The sequence below is a fragment of the Orcinus orca genome, chromosome 8 (genome assembly GCF_937001465.1).
Source record: "Orcinus orca chromosome 8, mOrcOrc1.1, whole genome shotgun sequence".
In the NCBI taxonomy this organism is placed as follows: domain Eukaryota; kingdom Metazoa; phylum Chordata; class Mammalia; order Artiodactyla; family Delphinidae; genus Orcinus; species Orcinus orca.
In genome coordinates this window covers 10,888,487-10,911,264 of record NC_064566.1, presented here as the reverse complement: position 1 = coordinate 10,911,264, position 22,778 = coordinate 10,888,487, and the positions used below count along the sequence as shown (strand labels likewise).

Here is a 22,778-nt window from a genome sequence, read left to right as displayed (position 1 = left end):
AAAGATCAATAAAAACGAAAAGCTGGTTCTTTGAGAAGATAAACAAAATTGACAAACTTTTAGCCAGACTCATCAAGCAAAAGAAGGAGAGGGCTCAAATCAATAAAATCAGAAATGAAAAAGGAGAAGTTACAGCAGACACTGCAGAAATATAAAGCATCATAAGAGACTACTACAAGCAACTCTATGGACAACCTGGAAGAAATGGACAAATCCTTAGAAAGGTATAACCTTCCAAGACTGAACGAGGAAGAAATAGAAAACATGAACAGACCAATCACAAGTAATGAAACTGAAACTGTGTTTAAAAATCTTGCAACAGGGCTTCCCTGGTGGCGCAGTGGTTGAGAGTCCACCTGCCGATGCAGGGGACACGGGTTTGTACCCCGGTCCAGGAAGATCCCACATGCCGCGGAGCGGCTGGGCCCGTGAGCCATGGCCACTGAGCCTGTGCGTCTGCAGCCTGTGCTCCGCAACGGGAGAGGCCACAACAGTGAGAGGTCCGCGTACCGCAAAAAAAAAAAAAAAAAAAAAAATTCCAACAAACAAAAATCCAGGACCGGATGGCTTCACAGATGAATTCTATCAAACATTTAGAGAGTAGCTAATACGCATCCTTCTCAAACTCTTCAAAAAAACTGCAGAGGAAGGAACACTCCCAAACTCATTCTATGAGGCCACCATCACCCTGATACCGAAACCAAAGATACTAAAAAAAAGAAAATTACAGACCAATATCACTCATGAATATAGATGCAAAAATCCTCAACAAAATACTAGCAAACAGAATCCAACAACACATTAAAAGGATCATACACCATGATCAAGTGGGATTTTTCCCAGGGATGCAGGATTCTTCAATGTACGCAAAACAATCAATGTGATACACCATATTAACAAATTAAAGAATAAAAACCATATGCTCATCTCAATAGATGCAGAAAAAGCGTTTGACAAAATTCAACACTCATTTATGATAAAAAGTCTCCAGAAAGTGGTCACAGAAGGAACCTACCCCAACATAATAAAAGCCATATACGACAAACCCACAGCAAACATCATTCTCAATGGTGAAAATCTGAAAGCATTTCCTCTAAGATCAGGAACAAGACAAGGATGTCCACTCTCGCCACTATTATTCATCACAGTATTGGAAGTCCTAGCCACAGCAATCAGGGAAGAAAAAGAAATAAAAGGAAATTGGAAAAGAAAAAGTAAAACCATCCCGTCCCTGGTGCCAACGACATGATACTATACGTAGAAAATCCTAAAGACGCTACCAGAAAACTACTAGAACTAATCAATGAATTTGGTAAGGTTGCAGGATACAAAATTAATGCACAGAAACCTCCTGCATTCCTACACACTAACAATGAAAGATCAGAAAGAGAAATTAAGGAAACAATCCCATTTACCAAACCACAAAAAGAATAAAATGCCTAGGAATAAACCTACCTAAGGAGGTAAAAGACCTGTACTCAGAAAACTGTAAGACACTGATGAAAGAAATCAAAGATGACACAAACAGATGGAGAGATATACCATGTTCTTGGATTGGAAGAAGCAATATCGTGAAAATGACTATACTACCCAAAGCAATATACAGATTCAATGCAATCCCTATCAAATTACCAATGGCATTCTTCACAGAACTAGAACAAAAAATTTCACAATTTGTACGTAAACACAAAAGACCCCGAATAGCCAAATCAATCTTGAGAAAGAAAAACGGAGCTGGAGGAATCAGCCTCCCTGACTTCATACTACAAAGCTACAGTAATCAAGACAATATGGTACTGGCACAAAAACAGATACATAGATCAATGGAACAGGACAGAAATCCCAGAGATAAACCCACACACTAATCTATGACAATGGAGAAAAGACAGTCCCTTTAATAAGTGGTGCTTGGAAAACTGGACAGCTACATGTAAAAGAATGAAATTAGAACACTCCCTAACACCATACACAAAAATAAACTCAAAATGGATTAGACACCTAAATGTAAGACTGGACACTATAAAACTCACAGAGGAAAATGTAGGAAGAACACTCTTTGACATGAATCACAGCAAGATCTTTTCTGATCCACCTCCTAATGGAAATAAAAACAAAAATACACAAATGGGACCTAATGAAACTTACAAGCTTTTGCAAAGCAAAGGAAACTACAAACAAGATGAAAAGACAACCCTCAGAATGGGAGAAAATATTTGCAACAAATCAATGGACAAAGGATTAATCTCCAAAATATATAAACAGCTCATGCAGCTCAATATTAAAAAAACAACCCAATCCAAAAATGGGCAGAAGACCTAAATAGACATTTCTCCAAAGAAGACATACAGATGGCCAAGAAGCACGTGAAAAGCTGCTCAACATCACTAATTATTAGGGAAATGCAAATCAAAACTACAATGAGGTATCACCTCACACCAGTTAGAAAGAGCATCATCAGAAAATCTACAAACAACAAATGCTGGAGAGGGTGTGGAGAAGAGCGAACCCTCTTGCACTGTTGGTGGGAATGTAAATTGATACAGCCACTATGGAGAACAGTATGGAGGTTTCCTAAAAAACTAAAAATAGAATTACCATATGATCCAGCAATCCCACTCCTGGGCATATACCCAGAGAAAACCATAATTTAAAAAGACACATGCACCCCAATGTTCACTGCAGCACTATTTACCATAGCCAGGTCATGGAAGCAATCTAAATGCCCATCGACAGACGAATGGATAAAGAAGATGTGGTACATATATACAATGGAGTATTACTCAGCCATAAAAAGGAATGAAATTGGGTCATTTGTAGAGATGTGGATGGATCTAGAGACTGTCATACAGAGTGAAGTAAGTCAGAAAGAGAAAAACAAGTATCGTATGTTAATGCATATATGTGGAACCTAGAAAAATGGTACAGGTGAACCGGTTTGCAGGGCAGAAACAGACACACAGATGTAGAGAACAAACATATGGACAAGGACACCAAGCGGGGAAAGTGGCGGGGAAGGGTGGTGGTGGCGGGATGAATTGGGAGATTGGGATTGACATGTATACACTAATATGTATAAAATAGATACCTAATAAGAACCTGCTGTATAAAACATAAGTAAAATTCAAAAATTCAAAAAAAAAGAAGAATTTGTGCAGTTGAAACATAAAATAACAGCATATATGATCTGACTTAACCAGTTAAAATAAGTGCAATACTGATTACATTTACTTAAAAAGTAAACTAAATCAGTCAAAAATGAAAGCTAAATTAAGAAACCACAAAGGAGTAGGATAAGTACTTACTTCCTATTCTGTTGCTGTCTCTGATGCAAGAGTCGACGGTGCTGTGGATGAAGGTGGGTTGTGTCTGGTCTAAACATTGGGGCCTGTGATCTAAACAAAAAGGGAAAAGATGTGCAATTCTGTCATCCTGATGACTTGAAGTTTTTAACAATGTGGTCAGTACAGGATAACTTCATACAGGTTCACCCAAGGGAATGCTAAAGTCTATTCTAAGATCTTTCAGAAGGAAGACGCCACTGTATTTTTATGTCTTCCACAAAAGCCAATTCTCAACTCCTAAGAGGACAATCATAAAATTAGAATGAATCAGCAGTAAAGCAGTTTAATAACTCTTTTTCTTTTTGCTCCTGTTAAAGAGAAGTCTCTAATAGATTTAATGTACTTAGTTTCAAGTATTTGGGAATGACATTGAAACATATATGTGTGATAGTTAATTTTATATGTCAGCTTGGCTAAGCTGGCCAGTTGTTTGGACAATCACTCAACTAGATGTTGCTGTGAAGGCATTTTGCAGATGCGACTAACATTTGCAATTAGTTGACCTTAAGAAAAAAAGAGATGACCCTCGATAATGTGGTTGGGGCTTGCCCAATCAGTTGAAAGGAAAACATGTTTCCCAGGGAAGGAATTTTGCCTCAAGACTAGAACACGGAAGTCCTGACTGAATTTCCAGCCTGCCCACCTGCCCTACAAATTCAGACTCAAGGTTGCAACCTCAGCTCCTACCAAAATGTCCAGCCTGCTGGCCTGCCCTATGCATTCTGGACTTGCCAGCCCCACAATCATGCAAGCCAGTTCCTTTCAGTAAATTTCTTCTTTACTTATTTATCTATATCCTACTGGTTCTGCTGCTCTGGAGAATCCTAACTGATACAATACGATATGTAATAAAACACAATTTCACTGAAGCAGGAACTTAAACCCCTCTTGTTATAAAATCACAGTGGAAGCAAGCAACTAGCTAGCACTGAGATTAGCTGACAACTCAACATCTATATCTCTGTTCCCTTTTTTTTTTTCTTTTTGGCTGAGCCGTGCAGCTTGCAGAATCTTAGTTCCCCAACCAGGCATTGAACCCAGGTCATGGCAGTGAAAGCACCGAATCCTAACCATTGGACCGCCAGGGAACTTCCTCTCTGTTCCTTAGTGTATGATAATTCTTGTTAAATGACAAACACTTCGTGCATACGTAAGTATGTGTGTGTTTGTAAAATAAGTGAGACACAAGAAACTTCAGGAGAAATAAAAAAGGTGATTAGTAATGTGCAAATGTACACAGGAAGCATGTGACTGGAGGGAAATGTGATTCATAAGAAAGCCTGGAGACGGTCAAACATTTCTGTGTTTGGCAACGTGAGGATCAAATAACATCTCAAAATATATCACTTGCAAATATCAACAGACTTCTATGTTACAGCACTAAACGTCAACGATCAGGAGGCTTAGATGACAATGGATAAACGGAGGCATCTGTTTTGTGTACCTTAGGTTTTGCAGGTGAGGCCCTGGGCCAGGAGGGTGCTGCTGAGGAGGAGGCGGTGTAGCAGGGGCTGGAGCACTAAAGAAGGCACGGAAGCCTGGTGCTGGGGGAAGCATCTGCCCAACTCGCCCTTGCAGCAACTTGGGATTCATGGCAGCAAGTGGACTACCAACAAATCCAGGGACCCGTGCAAACTGGCTGGGAGACATCCGTCCAGGCTGTAGCTACAAGAGGCACAAGATCTTAGATTCAGTTGATCAGCAAGTCCCCTTACTTTTATCCACAGAAAAGTGAATACTGCTTCCATCAGTAACTTTGTTTGAGAAAGTAAAGGAAAAAATAAGAGGCGGCAGTGACTGATTAACAGCAAAAAAGGGGGTTATCAGCTAGTGAACCATTGGAAAGTGAGAAAGCTCTTTAAGGGCTGAGCTAACCCTAGGCTTACCTGTGCTCCTCCAAGAAGCTGCGCTCTCTGGAGGGGGCTGAGAACAGGAGGAACACTAGGAGGGAAAGGGTGACCCAGTAGGGAAGAGTTCTAAAAAAAAAAAAAAATTATATTTATACCATGAAAAAACATAAATAACAGGGGAACTCAATAGAAATACAGAATTAACTTAGATAGAAAAACTCTCAAATTGTAGAGCTGAGCTGTCCACTGAAGGAATATGAAAGAGTAATGCCAGAAGTTAGAAAGCACTATGATCATGTAACGTGAAAGAGAAAGAAGTAGAATGAGGGACTATAATAGCAAGAAACCGGATCATGTCAAGTTTAGATTTTTAAGATAAGAAAAGAGTTAAGGTAAGAAATAGCTGAACATGATGAACTATGTCTTCTGACCCGGGGACTATAAGATCCAGAAATTCAAGTATGGAGATTATAAAAAACATGTAAGATTTAGGAGATGTCTATATACTAGACAGTGATCAGAAAATATTTTCATTAGATTGTAAAGTGACATACCGGGACACTGCAGAGCTGGTTTGGAGACATCCTCTCACCGTAGGGAGCAGGATAGCGTGGTGGCATTGGGGGTCGAACATGGACAGGCTTCGGACACAGAACCTATCAGGACAAACATATATACAACTACACTCAGTGAAGTCAGTTTTTCCTCTACCTATTCTTCCTCCCCTCGAGTACCGGCAGAGACACAGAACTCAATGCAAAGCCCTACTTCTAAGCAAATTGCTATGGCTTTGGTCCACATACAGAACCTTTGGTCACTTCCTCTCACAAATATCGAGCAATGTGCCACTTTTAACTGAGGAAGATTTAGCTAATTCTCCAGTTATCCCCACCCTTCCATGCTATCTGAGGGAGGTACCAGCAGATATTCTGACTTGCAAATTCTCTCCAAGAGGATATATTTTGGTAGCAGTGAGGGAGATGGAATGATAAGAAAGCTGGAGGATTAACTAAGTCCTATTCTGAAGTCCCTATGATATGGCCGCCATGCTCAGCTCTTTCGTGTACGTTGTGACTCCACCATTTCATAGGATATTGAGCCTAACTAGGCCATACCAATACCACCCTCCCCCCATACCTTCCAAATTGGCCTTCCTTTTCAGCTGCTGGTTTCAGGTGGAGGAAAGTCTATGGAACAGGACTGCACAGGCTCTAGGGAAAGCAGGGATATCTTAAAGGTAAAAAGGGATGTGGACAATGCTGTGTGTTCCCACTCCCCCCAGCTTTCAGTTACCTCTCTGCCAATGTTTTGGGCAGCCAGCAAAACACTTTAAAAAGGACATTTACACTAAATGTGGTTCACTACCCTTTTTCTCCCCCAATTAAAAGGCAGCAGCAACAGTAGTAGCACCAGCAATGGGCATTGGGGAATGTGTCTCTTATTTGTACTACCTTTTCCTCTAATTGGCTACTTTTCTTTCTAATCTAATGCCTACCCCAAACTTCCACCCTCCTCCCAGCATCACCAATTTCCCAAATAATTTTGCCCAGATTCCCAATATCCTGGGCTGAGTGCCTGTTAATGAGAGGTACCTGTTGGTTGAAGCTGGGTACAGCCATCTGCTTAGGTGGGGTGCCTATGGGGACAGCTCTAACAGGAGGACTCCCAATGATAGGCGAAGTTGACCGCCTCGGTAATGCACGCTCAGAAACGTCCCGATCATCTTCTGGGCCCTGTGGGGGCCTCTGAGGCAAGGCATATTCTAACACAGACACTGTAGGCATTTCCTAATTGAGGAAGTAGTGTTAAAAAAATTAGCTACCTTGAAATGTTTTAATAACCTTTACAGATGCCAGATATCTTGAGAAATTATTTAAAAATTTTTTATTTAGTTTTATTTCAAATCCAGTAAAAATGTTACCCTCTTTAGCGTATAGCATTAAATTTTGATAAATGTAGAGAGTCCTGGATCTAACACCAAAATCAAGACACATAAGTTTTATCACTCCCCAAACTTCCTTTGTATTGTTCCTTTGTAGTCAACCTCTCCTACCGCCCCCAACCACTGGCAAACACTGATCTGTTCTCTGTCCCTATGGTTTTGCCTAAAAATGACTTTAAGTAATTCAGATCATAAGCTGTCAAATTTTGAGTCCCAATGGCTCCTTTCAACCATTTCAAAGAAAGCACAGTCAAGTGAGCATTACCACAGAGTCTGGGGGAGGGCACAGTCAACAGGTCCAGCTATGGGTGCTGGCGACATAATCAACGTTAAGACCGGCAGAGGATATACATCCATACATTGTTCCAGTAAGGAAAGGACAACAACAGGACCCAGCTTTGGGGTATTAGGATTTTTATACAACGAGAAAACGTTTAATACCTGAGCAAGCAGTGGTCCTCGGATTCGCCTCAGAACTTCAGATCCATCCCAGATGCTGGAATTGAGACTTCCTGGTCGGGGCTAACAAAAAGGAAAACACACACACCAAGTCTAGAAGAGGGCGGGCTCGCTGGGCAACTTACCAGCTTTCGGTGAGCAAAGCTCCCAAAGCACCTCAACTGCTTGAGAACAGAAACTACAGTGTTCTAGAATCTACCTTATTTCCCGACTTCATCTCTAGAATTGCTATCATCAGGAATTATACTACCAAATTTCTATAGCACATGTAATTCTCTCAGTATAGTAGGTGGAATAAAATAGCCAAGCCCAATACTTTGCTTTAATTATCAGTCTGCTATAGCTCTCAGATCACAGTAACTTACTTGCAACACTGGCCTGGTCTGTACTGCCCTCATGATAGCTGGATCTTCTAGTTCATTTTCAATCACCATCTTACTGAGCCTTTCTGCCAGATTCTCCTCATGATCACCCAACAAGTCCATCTCATCCCTTTCTCCATTGCCTGTTTGTTCATTAACCGCCACGGGTAGCTTTTCTTCCAATTCAGCCAGGCGCTCATGTGCTTCCTGCCAATCATCATCTATAAGGAAATCATAAAAAAGAAACAGAGTTCATATTGGAATAAAAAAGTTTTATAAAATTCTTCTGTTATCCATCTAGAGGCATGAAATAAGGTTTAAACTAAGGGGCACATTTAAAGTGGGCTTTGCACTATTGAGAACAACTAACATCCTACCAGGGATAAACTCAGACTTTTGGAGTAATAGCTTAATACATTAGCAACGATGTGCAAACTATATTCTGAAACCAATTTCTAAGTTGGTGATATAGTACAACCTGTTGGTTTGAGATTCTGTGATACTTCAGGCAAAAACTCGCGCTAGCGTACAACTTTCTCTTAGGTAAGTGTCATCTTCTTTACAAGCTTTTAAATCCATTCGTGTCATTCAATTAGTATTTTTTGAGCATCTATTATGTGACAGACATTGTTTTAGGTGCATGGGGTACATTGGTGTACAAAACAGACAAGGATCCCTGCCCTCCTGTGGCTTTTTAAGCAGGGAAGAGACAGATAATAGATAATGAACGTAACGAATAAGTAAATTAGATACTATATGAGAAGATGATATGCTACAGGAATACGGTGCAAGAGAAGCAAATTGAAAACTTTAACTAGGGTGGTCAGAGTATGTCTCATTGAGAAGGTGACATTTGAGCAAACAATCAAGAATCAGTTAGCCACGTGGATATCTAGGAGAAGAGTGCCTCAGGCAGAGGGACAGTCAGTAAAAAGGCCTTAAGATGAGAGACTGACGATTTTGAGAAGCAGCAAGGACTGTGCTTGGATTGGAATGAACAGGGGTGAAGAGGAGAAGAAAAATGAGGTCAAAGTGGGAGAGCTCCTACAGGGCCTTTAGAGCCACTCTGAAGCGGGGGCCGCTGGAGGTTTGGATGTGGCTTGACTTTTTGAAAGAATCACTCTGGCTGCTGTGTTGAAAACAGATTTGCAGAGAAGGGGGCAACACTATTGGAAGCACGGAGGCCTGTTAGGAGGCTACTACAAGTATGCCACAGGAAAGGTGAGGGTGACTTGGACCAGCATTGGTCCTCTTCTGCTTTAACTGTCTATTTCTACATACTACTATATAATCTGTAGCACTGGCACTAGGTTATTTTGTTGTTTTTTGTTTTTTTATGCTGACACAGCATTGTTTTTGGGTCCAGCTATAGCACAGATGAAAATCTTCAGAACCTTCTATCGGCTTCTCTAGAACCAGACCTTACTTCCGTCACTTCTCTCATTCCAGTTCTCCTCGACCTCATCGCTCATCATGCCCTTCTGACTCCATCATAAAAGCTCTACTACTTTGCTCCTTTCAGCGTTCAAATTCAGATACCTTTCCCTCCTCGCTGAAGCTTTCCCTAAATAATCTTTTCATTTTAATTCTACCTTCACCTCATCTGAACATGCACTACTTTCTAACCCACCAAAACCCCATGTATTCTTTTGTAAATGTTATACATTTTTATTCTTATTTTAGTTTTGTTTTGTATGTCCTGCAAAATTCAAAACAGAGAGATAACAGGTAATTACTAACATAAAAACACAGAATTCTGAGAAAGTGTCCTTAATGACAATCCTCCCCATATTTTTCTATATACCTCATTTAAAGAAAGGAGAAGGAAGAAGTGGGAGCACCACGACAAGAAAAAAAGAAAAAAAAAGTGCCTGGTATATACTAAGGGTGTAATTAATGGTAGCCACTTAAAAAAAGATTTAGACTTTCTGAAGGGCTCATATGCAACTTGTTAAAATACATGTTTGTTAAAAAAATTTAAACATTACACAAATATGTAACTTAGAAAGTGAAAGTTCCCCATAATTCTTCAGGTATGTTAAATTTTTTAAAGTGGGAACACATAACTACTGATAATATCATCTCATTCTTTTTCATACCTATATAAGATTCTACTCTACTAATAAAGTAATTTAACTTATCCCTTACTGATGGAAATTTGGATTATTTGCAATTTTTAATTTATTTATTGAAGTATAGTTGATGTACAACATTACATTAGTTTCAGATGTATAACAAATTTAAATAGCCTAAGTCCCTTTCAGGGTCAGATTATAAACATTTAAAATTGCTACTTTTATTATATAACAATGTATCATATAACACTAGTGATCCAAAACAAAAACAAGGTAAGGGATTTCCCTAGCGGTCCAGTGGTTAAGACTCCATGCTCCCAATGCAGGGGGCACGGGTTCAGTCCCTGGTCAAGGAACTAAGATCCCGCATGCCGCGGCCAAAAAACAAAAAAAACGAGGTAAGTGGGACTCCCAAATTTATAATTTGTATGATCAGAACCACCGTCTAGTCTTTGAGCACTGTGGTAGATGTGAATGTACTACTTGTGGTAAAGGGAAAAATCTACTTTAGATGAAAATTACAGCACTAATTTAAATTATCAGCTATTTAAAAAATATGCTTAAAGAACAGCGTAATTAAAAATCAATTGTGATATTAATATTTGTATCATCTTTGCTAAGGAAGAGTAAGCTAAGCATGTTTTGAAGGACTAACTGCTTTTTGCAATTTTACTGACTCAACAATGCCGGAAAAAAAAAAAAAGGGAGTCTATAATCCTGAATTAAGGGATTTTTTTAAACATTTATTTCCCAAATTTAAGAAACTGATTTGTTAAGATTGATTCTAATGCAAAAGAGTTCTAATTTGCATTGATTTCATTCACTTCTCATAATCCTATTTACTAACTTTACTAGGTCCCACCAAAGATGATAATCTATTTGTCCTTAATAATTAATTTAAAAAATGCTGGTTAAGTAGCCATATTCTGTGAGAAAGGCTCTGTTGCGAATTGTTACTTTTTCAAACATGTAAGCAAAGAAACCTATGCCACCGAACACCATCATGTTCATTTTAGATATTTCTTGCTCTTGCGAAAAATCATCTGAAACAGTAATGTCAGAGATCACACGTCCTTAGTATAAAAGGATACCTCACTCTGTATCTTTTTCAAATGACCTAAAAACATACTTAGATATGCCAATGCTTGACCTCAACCCACACTGGTCAAAATGATAAAGGGTAGGGGAAAAAAATAACAGAGAAATGAAGGGAAAGAGACAACTGTTTTCCTTGAACTAATTAACCTATACCCTGAGGTGGGTTACTGAATTCCTGGCTGCTTTTATAAATGTATGCTTGCTGTGGTAATTCCCCTCAAGTCTGTCTCAGAGATATTTGTTTCTGAATAAAAACAAAATGAACAGGAAGTAGAGGTGATTTAATTTTAGAGCAATCTCAGTCCCTAAAGATTTTAGCAGCTATCAATAAAAAGGAAGTAGAAAGAATGGGGAGCCCTTCCATGTGGAGGCAGGAGATTCCCAAAGATCCCCCAGAGACTGTTAAAACATAACTGGTAGCTTACATTGACTGTATTTAGAGTTACTTAACATCTCTGGCATTTTCCTTCTTCATTTGTTAACATGAGGATAATAATAGTACCTACCTTGCAAGGCTGCTACGAGGATTAACAATATACATGAAACACTCAGAATGGTCCCTAGCACATAATAAGCACCTTGTAAGTGTAAGCTTTTATTTTTAGAGAACAAGTTGAGATTACTGTGGCCCATTTACTGCTCAAAGATGATGCAAACATTTTTCCATGCAGAAGACAGTGACTAGTTTCTTAAGGAAAGGTGACATCAGAGCATCTGTAGCCAGTGACTTAAAATAACTACTGTACTAACAGGTATTACTCAAGATACTCACTCCTTGAGTTAAAAACCAACAAACCAAAATGTATGTCATAGGTCTGACATTTTATCTCCTGGTTTAAATTCTCTACACCAGCTGTATATCCGCCTTTAGAAGTATATTAAACAAGTCACAGGTTGACTTAGAAAGCAATTTTCTTTTTATAAACCCGTATAGTATTTATATCAAGATGAGGAACTAAGGTTTTAACTTCACAATTCAAGTATATTATACTCTCAATGGAAAGGGCTCACACTGGGAAATCTTTTCTCCATTATAAACTTTGTTGACCAAGAAGTCCTTAATCATCCTTGTGCCTCAGGGTACAAAATGGGCTAACCATATGCTACTTCACTGCCTTTACTTTTTTTTTTTTTTTGCGCGCCCTACGAGGGCCTCTCACTGTTGTGGCCTCTCCCGCTGTGGAGCACAGGCTCCGGATGCGCAGGCTCAGCGGCCATGGCTCATGGGCCCAGCCGCTCCATGGCATGTGGGATCTTCCCGGACCGGGGCACGAACCCGTGTCCCCGGCATCGGCAGGCGGACTCTCAACCACTGCGCCACCAGGGAAGCCCAACTGCCTTTACTTTTTATCACCTGTTCTTTTACTGTGTAACCCTAGGGGCTGTTTCATTTTCCATCACATAAAATGCAGTTCTGCACACTCTAAAATTCTTTTAAGGCAATACTTTCCTCATCTTGTGAGAAACATAGGAACTCAGAAAAAAAGACTGTCTAGCACTCTGGAAGTCAATGAGAAGGCCAAACTATTCCTCTTCTGTCCAGGTTAAAAACTGAGGACATTTACTATGCTGGCTAACCTCAACATACTTCATTTTAATAAATTTCATTTTAACACAGATGAATTTGCGAAAAAATGGTAACATTCAGTACAATATTTTAAGAGAAAAAGAGCTCCAGAAACAAGCACACACTGTTTATAGCTTCTATTGTATTCTATAGGTTTTTACTAAAGTTTCAAATATAATTTGCACTTCACATCAGTTCCCTGCTTTCGTCATTCTATTCTATGTCCCTTTCCCTGTGATCTCCATGGATAGAGAACAGCATCTGAGATCATGTCATCCTCTTGGACAATCTCATCCCCTAAACTATGGCTGTAATCCAAAAGGTCTTCGGTTCCCTTCTGTAATAAGCCTAGCTTCTACCTTAAATGCTTCTCTTGCTGCTTCCAAAAGCAGCAGTTTTAGCTCTTCAAGGAATTCTGTAAACCCTGATTGAAAACAGTATACTCTTTCATTTTTGCCGGTTCATTCAACTCAGTCTAAGCTTAAATAAACTTAAGCTGTTTAGATCAGTGCAAAACCAGTAACCAGTACAACTATTTTATTTTATTTTTGGCTGCATTGGGTCTTTGTTGCTGCACGTGGGCTTCCTCTAGTTGCGGCGAGCAGGGGTTACTCTTTGTTGCAGTGTGCGGGCTTCTCACTGTGGTGGCTTCTCTTGCTGTGGAGCACGGGCTCTAGGCGGGCGAGCTTCAGTAGTTGTGGCGTGCAGGCTCAGTAGTTGTGGCGCACGGGCTTAGCTGCTCAACAGCATGTGGGATCTTCCCCGACCAGGGATTGATCCCATGTCCCCTGCATTGGCAGGTGGATTCTTAACCGCTGCGCCACCAGGGAAGTCCTAATACAACATTTTTAAGACCTCTCATTTGTTTTTGATATTGAACATTTTAGGGTTACCCACTACTGATAAATTTCCTCTTCTTATTACTTAACTTGAATATTTGAAATCCCACATATTCACAGATCCCAACATAAATGTGGTCATTGCTGCTTTTCAACACCAACAGTCAAAGCAAAGAGAGTTCCATGGACTCTTACCTATTCATCTTTTTTTTTTCCCCAAATGTGTTCATCAAATCTTATTGAAACGGAATGGACAAAATTAAAGCTACAAGATAATATTTTAAAACAATTACAGAAATTATTTTAAAACAATACTAAAACAAAACCCCACAATACTGACAGAATTGTGGTTAAAATGTTACCTCTATACAATGTTTTGGGTTTTTTTTTTAACATCTTTATTGGAGTATAATTGCTTTACAATGATATGTTAGTTTCTGCTGTATAACAAAGTGAATCAGCTATACATAAACATATATCCCCATATCTCCTCCCTCTTGCGTGTCTCTCCCACCCTCCCTATCCCAGCCCTCTAGGTGGATACAAAGCACCAAGCTGATCTCCCTGTGCTATGTGGCTGCTTCCCACTAGCCATCGGTTTTACATTTGGTAGTGTATATATGTTCATGCCACTCTCTCACTTCATCCCAACTTCCCCTTCCCCGTGTCAAGTCCATTCTCTACGTCTGCGTTTTCATTCCTGTCCTGCCCCTAGGTGCTTTAGAACCATTATTTTTTTAGATTCCATAAATATGTGTTAGCATATGGTATTTGTTTTTTGTTTTTCTCTTTCTGACTTACTTCACTCTGTATGAGTCTCTAGGTCCATCCACCTCACTACAAATAACTCAATTTCATTTCCTTTTATGGCTGAGTAATATTCCATTGTATATCTGCACCACATCTTCTTTATCCATTCATCTGTCGATGGACACTTAGGTTGCCTCCATGTCCCGGCTATTGTAAATAGTGCTGCAATGAACATTGTGGTACTGCTTCTTTTTGAATTATGGTTTTCTCAGAGTATATGCCCAGTAGTGGGATTGCTGGGTCATATGGTAGTTCTATTTTTAGATTTTTAAGGAACCCCCATACTGCTCTCCATAGTGGCTATATCAATTTACATTCCCACCAGCAGTACAAGAGGGTTCTCTTTTCTCCACACCCTCTCCAGCATTTATTTGTAGATTTTTTGATGATGGCCATTCTGACCAGTGTGAGGTGATACCTTATTGTGGTTTTGATTTGTATTTCTCTAATGATTCATGATGTTGAGCATCCTTTCATGTGTTTCTTGGCAATCTGTATGTCTTCCTTGGAGAAATGTCTATTTGGTCTTCTGCCCATGTTTGGATTGGGTTGTTTGTTTTTTTGCTATTGAGCTGTGTGACCTGCTTATATATTTTGGAGATTAATCCTTTGTCAGTTGCTTCACTTGCAAATATTTTCTCCCATTCTGAGGGTTGTCTTTTCGTCTTGTTTATGGTTTCCTTTGCTGTGGAAAACTTTTAAGTTTCATTAGGTCCCATTTGTTTATTTTTACTTTCATTTCTCTAGTAGATGGGTCAAAAAGGATCTTGCTGTGATGTATGTCATAGAGTGTTCTGCCTATGTTTCCTCTAAGGGTTTTATAGTTTCTGGCCTTACCTATTCTTTTTTTTTTTTTTTGGCTGCACGGGGTATGCGGGATCTTAGTTCCCCGACCAGGGACGAACCTGGGCCCTTGGCAGTGAGAGCAAAGAGTCCTAACCACTGGACCACCAGGGACTTCCCTTACCTATTCATCTTTCCGAAATACAGTTTAATTTTAACTTATTAGTATACTTGTTCCAGGATCTCTAACTCTCAAACTTTATTATGTAAGCTTGCTCCCTAAACCTTTCATCTCAGTAATTATAACTGTGGCCTCTAGTTTAGTTTGGCTCTTTAATTTTTTAACCACTTCCAACACCAGGAATATTTATCTATACCCAAGGATGAGAAAATTTCACCTGTGCACAACATTTTTCTAACTTATGAAGACTTTCTATCACCAAAATTCTTGGAATAAAAAACTTTATTTATTGAATATACTATAGGGCAATAGCAGGGTCATGCAATATATTATTGATCAACTGTATTTTAAAACATATACATCTGAATCTTCTCCTAGTCCACTAGTTTTCCTTAAGTTCCATGTTCCACAAATAAAAATTTCCTTCTTCTAGGATTATTTAAACCTTTGTAAAATGTCCACTTCTCTAATCATTTGAATTCCTTATAGTGTCAACTTAGAGCCATAGATCATAAAGCTGGAAGGGACAGGGCTTAGAAAACACTTGGTTTTATAAGTGAGGCAAAAAGAAGCCCAGAGGAGGAGGGTAGATGCTTGGATTGAAGAACAGAACAGTTTGCCAACTTTGTGAATGAGGTTACGCCTACTTAGACAAAAGTACTTATAAAAGAGAGCATTTGAAAACAGCAAGAGACCAAGATGACATTATAAAAGAAAGACATCACTTACCAACTGCACCTGACCCAAATGTATCATCATTGAATTGATCAATCTCTTCATCTTCCTCTCCCAGGCCCTGAAATGCATCTTCATCTTCATCCAGAGGACAATCCTCCAAAGACTAAAAAAAGAGAAAAAAGAGATCAGCTATTCATGAAGTTCACAACCTCGCTCTAAAAAAATGTTTTTATCTTCCCGATCAACACAATAGCTTCATTATGACTTTTTGTGCACATGGCATTTTTTCTATCCCCCAATTTCCCTGACACTGGAAGACTTCAGTACCTTTTCCTTCAGCTTCTCGTTCCTATTCCTTATTTAACCTCTTCCCCCAAACTTCCATTTCTCTATTTATCAAGAATATAGTAACAGCATTTCCTCATGCAACCAAGAAATGAGGCCTGCCAACTTCCTTTCCATCACTGGTTACAATAATAATGACAAGTGAAAATGAACACTTTATTATTTTGCTTGAGTTCTACCTATATTTTTCAACGAAATTCTCATCTTCCCCATATTCATGTCACCTTTTCAACTATTTTATTATTCCCTTTTAAATCTTTCTCTTCATTTTCCTTTTCCCCTTCTGTTTTCCTACAGATCCAAACTCTGGTGATAAAGGAGAAAGCTAAGTGTTCAATCACAATTAAGTGAACTCTTGAAAAGCTGTGATGCGACAGGTTTAAGTTGTGTCTCTACTCTTACAAGTGATACCAACTTGGGCAAGTCACATCCTTTCTGATAAATTCATTCAATACCCCCTGAGCATCTATTTTGTCTCAGGCTGTGTTAGCCTCTAAGCCACAATCTCTTAAGTGGTAATGCAGGGACAATACCACCTACCTCAGAAAGTTGTTGTGAGGATCAAATGAGGCAAAGATTTAGGCAAACATTGGGTATTGTTAAACAACGCTAGATATCACCAGTTTAACCACTTAGGTGTGTTCTATCTTAAACGTACCCTCCCACCCCCATTTCAGTTTTCAACTGATTTATTTTCCAAGTTTTCTTTTCTTTTGGGAACTTTGCCTACTGCATCTCATCATCTCTCTCCATGTTTACATAAAGGCAGTTTGATCTTGAACCATTCCTATCAAATACCAAGTATATGTGTCCCCAGTTTTCAAAGACTCAGGATCGGAATTCCACACGCTCTCTGCAGTCACATTTCGGATACACCCTGACTGGCTACCTCTTAGCCAGGATGTTCCCAAATGAAAGGTTAGGTCAAACGGCCATCCTACCCATCTTAAGTCTCCCAAACTTACACAAAGCAAGCATGCAACTGCCTCCCCATCACAGGCAACTTCCAGAAGCACTCCCAAATCACAAAGATCTACTTAACCAAATCACTGCTTTTTACACTGGAAAGACTCTTAGGGGTCATCTAAACCAACCCTTTGGTTCTACAAATCCAGAAACCCTGTCCAATGATTAAGAGTCGCTAAAGGTCATACAGCGAACCAGTGACACTGTCAGGACTCTCGACTGTTGCTACATACCCGGACCGTCACCAAACCCACGTCCCCCTCCACTCGCCCAGAAGGAACTTCTGTTGGACACGCCCCTTCCCAACTCGGAGTCCTCTTTAGTAAACGGTCTTTGGCCCTAGTCAAAGGGCGAGTCCAGGCCCCCGGGACCTGACGGTCGCCGGTTTGTAAGGGGGTGTGTATAAGTAATTGGAGGGGAGATGGTTCCGGGTCCAGGGCGGGAAACGCGTCTCTGGGCTTTCTCGGGTGAAGCTTCCTCAAGAGCCACTGAGGGTGGGTGCAACGCTCTCTACTCCTCACTCCTCCGGGGGTGGGGGGTGGTCTGGTTAAGGCACGTAAGGGGCCCTCCCCACCCCAAAACATAGGTCAGCTCTCCTCAGTGGTAACTGATAGGACAGTCCCGCCCCCCGAAGCCAGCTCACAGCCCTCGGATTAAACCCGCGACCCCAGACCCAACGCACTCCGTTCGGTCCCGCGGGTCCCGCCGCCCGCCCCCTCCCCCCAGGAGCGCTGGACAGACGCGCGGAGGGTGAGGGAGAAAGAGGGGCGCGTGCGGGAGGGAGGGAGGGAGGGGTCACTTCCGGTCGAAACAACTCACCTCGTAGCGGAACATTCTTGGGGGGGGGAGGGAGCGGGGAGGGGAATAGGGGAGGGAGGGAAGAAGCGCTGACTCTGCGGGCTCCTCCGCGCGCGGGTCCTCCACCGGCTCGCGACCCCTGGCCGCCGCCGTACGCCGGAGCGTGCGTGGGAACGTGCGCAGGCGCGCCTCGGGGAGGGCGGCCGCCCCGTTCGGCGCCCGGCGGCGGCGGCTGCGCGGGGACAGATTTGGCGTCCCGCTTCCTAGTTTCAGCGGCGGGAAGGAGGTCCCATGGCGAGACACTGCGCACGCGCCGCCCTTCGGGGGCTTCCTCGCGATCTGGACTTGTAGCTCCGCCTCTGGCTTCTGTGTGCCCGCCCGGCGCTCAGTTTCGAGTCACGAGTTTTCCGTCACCGACGGGGCGGAGAAAAGCCTTGTGATTGTCACAGGGTAAGGCTTTGAAAAGTCCCAGGATTAGCCTGGACTGGGAGAAATGGAGATTCCTAGACTGTTTTGCCAGCGTCCAACACGGTCTTCGCGGGTTTTGCTTGGCACTCCTCACGACATACGATAATGCGCCGAGTGGAGGGGAAAAAATAAAAGTTCAGGTCATTGAAATGGGCAGAATTCGTCGCCACTTTCAGCGGCACGTCACCCGCTGAGTCGACAGCGGGTCAGGGCTGTGATTTGTGTGTCTCAAAGTGATGAGGGCGATTAAAAAAAAAAAAGCCGAATGCATGTTCCGGGAGGTTCCACAAGGGAGGTATTTTTAGGTCCCAGGCGCTCCAGGCAGGTGAAGTGGGAGAGCCAAGAAGGGCAGCACAGCCGTGGGCAGCAAGGTCATCGAGGCTGAGTGCGCCGCTGGGTGACACCACCTGCTTAGAGGATCAAGCCCAGAAAAACGTTTGTCCTGGGTGTAAGCCTCGGCAGCCTGCCTCCAGAAGTCTGTTTGGGGGGTTTACCTCCGCTAGCACCTTGCATGCCCTTTCGGCCCTGGAGAACTCTTTCTTTCCCCATAAGGACTAAACTTGGACCACAAAGAATTAATTCGAAGAATTGAGGAGTGGATTTCGCAACTCCTTTCTCGCGGTGTCTTAAAATGCAGCCTCGCCTAGGAGTGGCATAAATTCCTTACATGTTAGTATGACCAGATTAATCAGAGTCTGAGTAGTGGAAACTTTGGATTTGGAACTAGAAGTTATGGGTGGGAATCAGTACTTTGTCGCTGGCTGTCAGATGTGGAGCAGGTTATCTAAACACGTCTGAGGCTTAATTTCTTTGTAAAATGGGTTTAATGAAAACTGCCTCACAGAGTAGTGGTTCAGTGATGATTCTAATACTACTTCTACTAATGACTGAAGTCTGCCTTATGCCAACCCTGTGAGGTAGGTACTGTTATTTTCCCTATAGATGTGGAACCTGAGGATTAGAGATGTTAATTCATCTATCCTAAACCACCCAGTGAAAGTGGCAACCAGTTCTCTCTGATTCCAAAAATCCAATCTCTTAATCACTGTGCCGGTTTTACAAAAGCGAATGTTTGCATCGGCCAGGCCTAAAGCTTAAAGTGGAACAGGCCAAGGATAAGATGATAATTAGCTTTCAAGCATGCATGGAACATTACAAAACCTCACGTAGTACGGGTAACAGCACAATGACCAAAGAACTGGTGCCACGTAGGCCAAGGGTTGGCAAGTTGTGACCCACAGCCGAATCTGGCCAGCTGCCTGTTTTTGTAAGTAAAGTTTTGTTGGAATACAACCACCCTCATTTTTTTGCGTATTGTCTTTGGTTGCTTTAGGGCAACCAAGGCCGAGTTGTATACTTACAGTGGAGGCCATTTGGCTAGCGCAGCCTGAAATATTTACTGTCTGGCCCTTTACACAAAGAGTTTGCTGATTCCTGATGTTGCAGATCCTGTTTTCTGATCATTATGTTAGAGATCAGAAATTAAAACAAAACAAAACAAAAAAACCTCCGTGCCTCTAATTAATGGACTACTTGAGAAAACATAATGGGAAGCAGAAAATATTTAGAACTGAATGATAAACTTATTAACATATAAAGACTTTTAGGATACAGCTAAAGCAGTTTATATAAGAAAATAGGAAAGCTTGAATATAAATGAACTATAGGATAATTTTAAAGAAAAGATAAGGAAAGAAATAATACAGAGAAGGAAACAGAAAACAAGGTGTCATATAGACAATCAATAAAATTACCTGTTTTTCCCATGCACCAACTGTCTTTGAGGGAGATTAATGAGAGTCCCTTTAGGTGAATAATGTATTTTTTTGAGCTGTGTAATAGGCCCCTTATTAAGATGGAGAGGATACAAATTCTTTTCACAAGTAATTCTGTAGAAATAAGATGTGAGGCCCCTGGAGAGTGTCCCTCGAGTGGGTGGAAGAAAAGTCTTTCCTGCGAGCCTGGGTATATGGAAAAGGCTTTTCACAGCTGAGAGAGAACATCAGTTAGTGAAAGCCACCGTGCTTTGGTATTGTCTGTCCTTTCTCCAGAGGCTGTAAATAATCCACTGTGGTATTTACAGATTCTCTACATGCTTCTCTTTTTTTAGATCATGGTAAAAGAACATAAAATGTACTTTCTTGTGAGACTAGTTTCAGATGTTGTATTAATTTTCATTAAGTAACGTACAGCTCTACAATAGTGGTTCCCAGCCTCGCCAAGAGGGCTTGTTCCGACAGACTGCTGGGCCCCATCCCTGGTGTTTCTGGTTCAGTAGGTCTGAAGTGGGACCTAAGAATTGCATTTATGCCAAGTTCCCAGGTGATGCTGATGCTATTGGTTCTAGGACTACACTTTGCATACCGCTGCTTTAAGATATTGTCCATGAGTGCTTGGAAAGTGTTATAGAGAGGGAGAAAAAGAGTGGTGGGCTGCCCAGAGGGTCATTTCTCATGTAGCCAACAAAGTTGTGACGGACATCCCAGAAAGCTATGGGAGCTCTTGGTGCAGCAGACTTTAGACAAAAGGATTAGCAATATAATGAAAATAAAAATGTATAAGATGAAACTTGTGGTAGATTAAACAAGGCTACAAATTCTTTGTTCTCTCATCAAGAGGTGGGTTCTACTTCCATTATTCCTTGAATCTGGACTGGATTATGATGGCTTTGACCAATGGAGCAGGGGGCGGGGGGTGGTGATGCTATGCCAGTTCTGTGTCTAGTCTTTAAGAAGATTGACAGTGTAAGTCCATGTAAGATGTCCAGTTACCTTGCTGAAGAGGTCATGTGGAAAGGCCCTGAGACTACGTGAAGAGGAAGAGGGGTCCAGCTATACCCAGCTTACCAGCCACACCAGACACGTGAATGAAGCTGTCCAGACCAGCTCAGCTAGCAACTGAATGTCATCGAGTGACCCCATTCAACACGATGTGAAGCAGAAGAATCACTCAGCTGAGCCTTTCCCAGATACCTGACCCATAAAATTGTGGTATTATAATCAAATGGTTGTGGTTTTAAACCACAAAATTTTGGAGTAGTTTATTACTCACTAATAGGTAACTGGGACAAGTGTGTTTAGAAAAATTGTACAAAACTGGGAAATAAGGAAAAAAGGTTATTGTGCGCCCCTTCTATGTTATAACAAGAACATTGTCTAACGAGCCTGCTTCAGGATAATTTGAAGTTCTTGGGGAGGCAACTTTATTTGACTTAGTATTTACTATTAGTGAGGTACCAGACTCAGTAAAGTTAGATGTTAATTTGTAGAAGATTGCTAAATTGCAAATTAATTTTGTCCAGTTGAGATGATTTCATTTTGATAGAAAAGATAATCCCAAAGGGGACAGTTTTATTGCCTTGCCGGATATTAACTGGTATGATATTTAACATTTGAGTCTTACTCCAGCATTCTTTTTTTTAAAAATAAATTTATTTATTTATTTATTTATTTTTGGCTGAGTTGGGTCTTTGTTGCTGCACGAGGATTTTCTCTAGTTGCGGTGAGCGGGGGGTACTCTTTGTTGTGGTGCTCAGTCTGCTCATTGTGGTGGCTTCTCAATGCGGAGCATGGGCTCTAGGCGTGTGGGCTTCAGTAGTTGTGGCTCGCGGGCTCAGTAGTTGTGGTTCATTGCTCCGCGGCATGTGGGATCTTCCCGGACCAGGGCTCGAACCTGTGTCCACTGCATTGGCAGGCGGATTCTTAACCACTGCACCACCAGGGAAGCCCCCTCCAGCATTCTCTTCCACACTAGTTATAGTTCATAGTTTCTTATATCTCTTTTGAACCAGCCTTAACATCCTGCCGGTTCTCTCATTAACAAGATAAATAAATGGCCCGTGCTCATGCTGGTTCACACACTGGCCCCCCATACATAGAGGGCAAGGAGAGCCTGAAGAAAGAGGCAGCCACTCCAGATTGGTAGGTGGTAGGAAGTACCTACAGAGCAAGAGAACTTACATACGGGCTTGTCTTGGGCAGCCGCAAGCAAGTAGATCTCCTTACCCGCCTGCCAGAATCGTAAAAGTTTATACGGAGCCCAGAACAGGGCCAGTCAGGTATACTGTCCAGGTGGTCTCAACAACATCCTACTCTCTTGTCCTTGAAAATAGCTCCCACTGTGGGAATGGTGGGCAAAGTGTACATTACAAGGACAGAGGAGGGGGTGTGTAGTATCCAATTGCCAGGGTCCAGCTCATGGCTCCATGGGTGATCAT

At 41.4% G+C, this 22,778-nt stretch overlaps 1 protein-coding gene across 2 annotated transcripts in view; it reads right to left on the bottom strand.

Annotated features, from left to right (window-relative positions):
• Positions 1-18,380, bottom strand: part of PATL1 (PAT1 homolog 1, processing body mRNA decay factor) — a 36,839-nt gene extending 18,459 nt beyond the window's left edge. Inside the window, exons 1-9 of one of the 2 annotated variants that reach the window (XM_004264163.4) lie at positions 18,116-18,380; positions 16,037-16,148; positions 7,958-8,175; positions 7,575-7,655; positions 6,784-6,978; positions 5,746-5,847; positions 5,228-5,317; positions 4,786-5,006; positions 3,303-3,392 (exon numbers count right to left, since the gene is read on the bottom strand). In XM_004264163.4, coding sequence (XP_004264211.1) covers positions 3,303-3,392; positions 4,786-5,006; positions 5,228-5,317; positions 5,746-5,847; positions 6,784-6,978; positions 7,575-7,655; positions 7,958-8,175; positions 16,037-16,148; positions 18,116-18,130 — 1,124 coding nt within the window. In that variant the 5' untranslated portion in view covers positions 18,131-18,380. The remainder of the gene's footprint in view (positions 1-3,302; positions 3,393-4,785; positions 5,007-5,227; positions 5,318-5,745; positions 5,848-6,783; positions 6,979-7,574; positions 7,656-7,957; positions 8,176-16,036; positions 16,149-18,115) is intronic. The other variant, XM_033413469.2, reaches the window with a different exon arrangement.
• Positions 18,381-22,778: the final 4,398 nt, after the last annotated feature.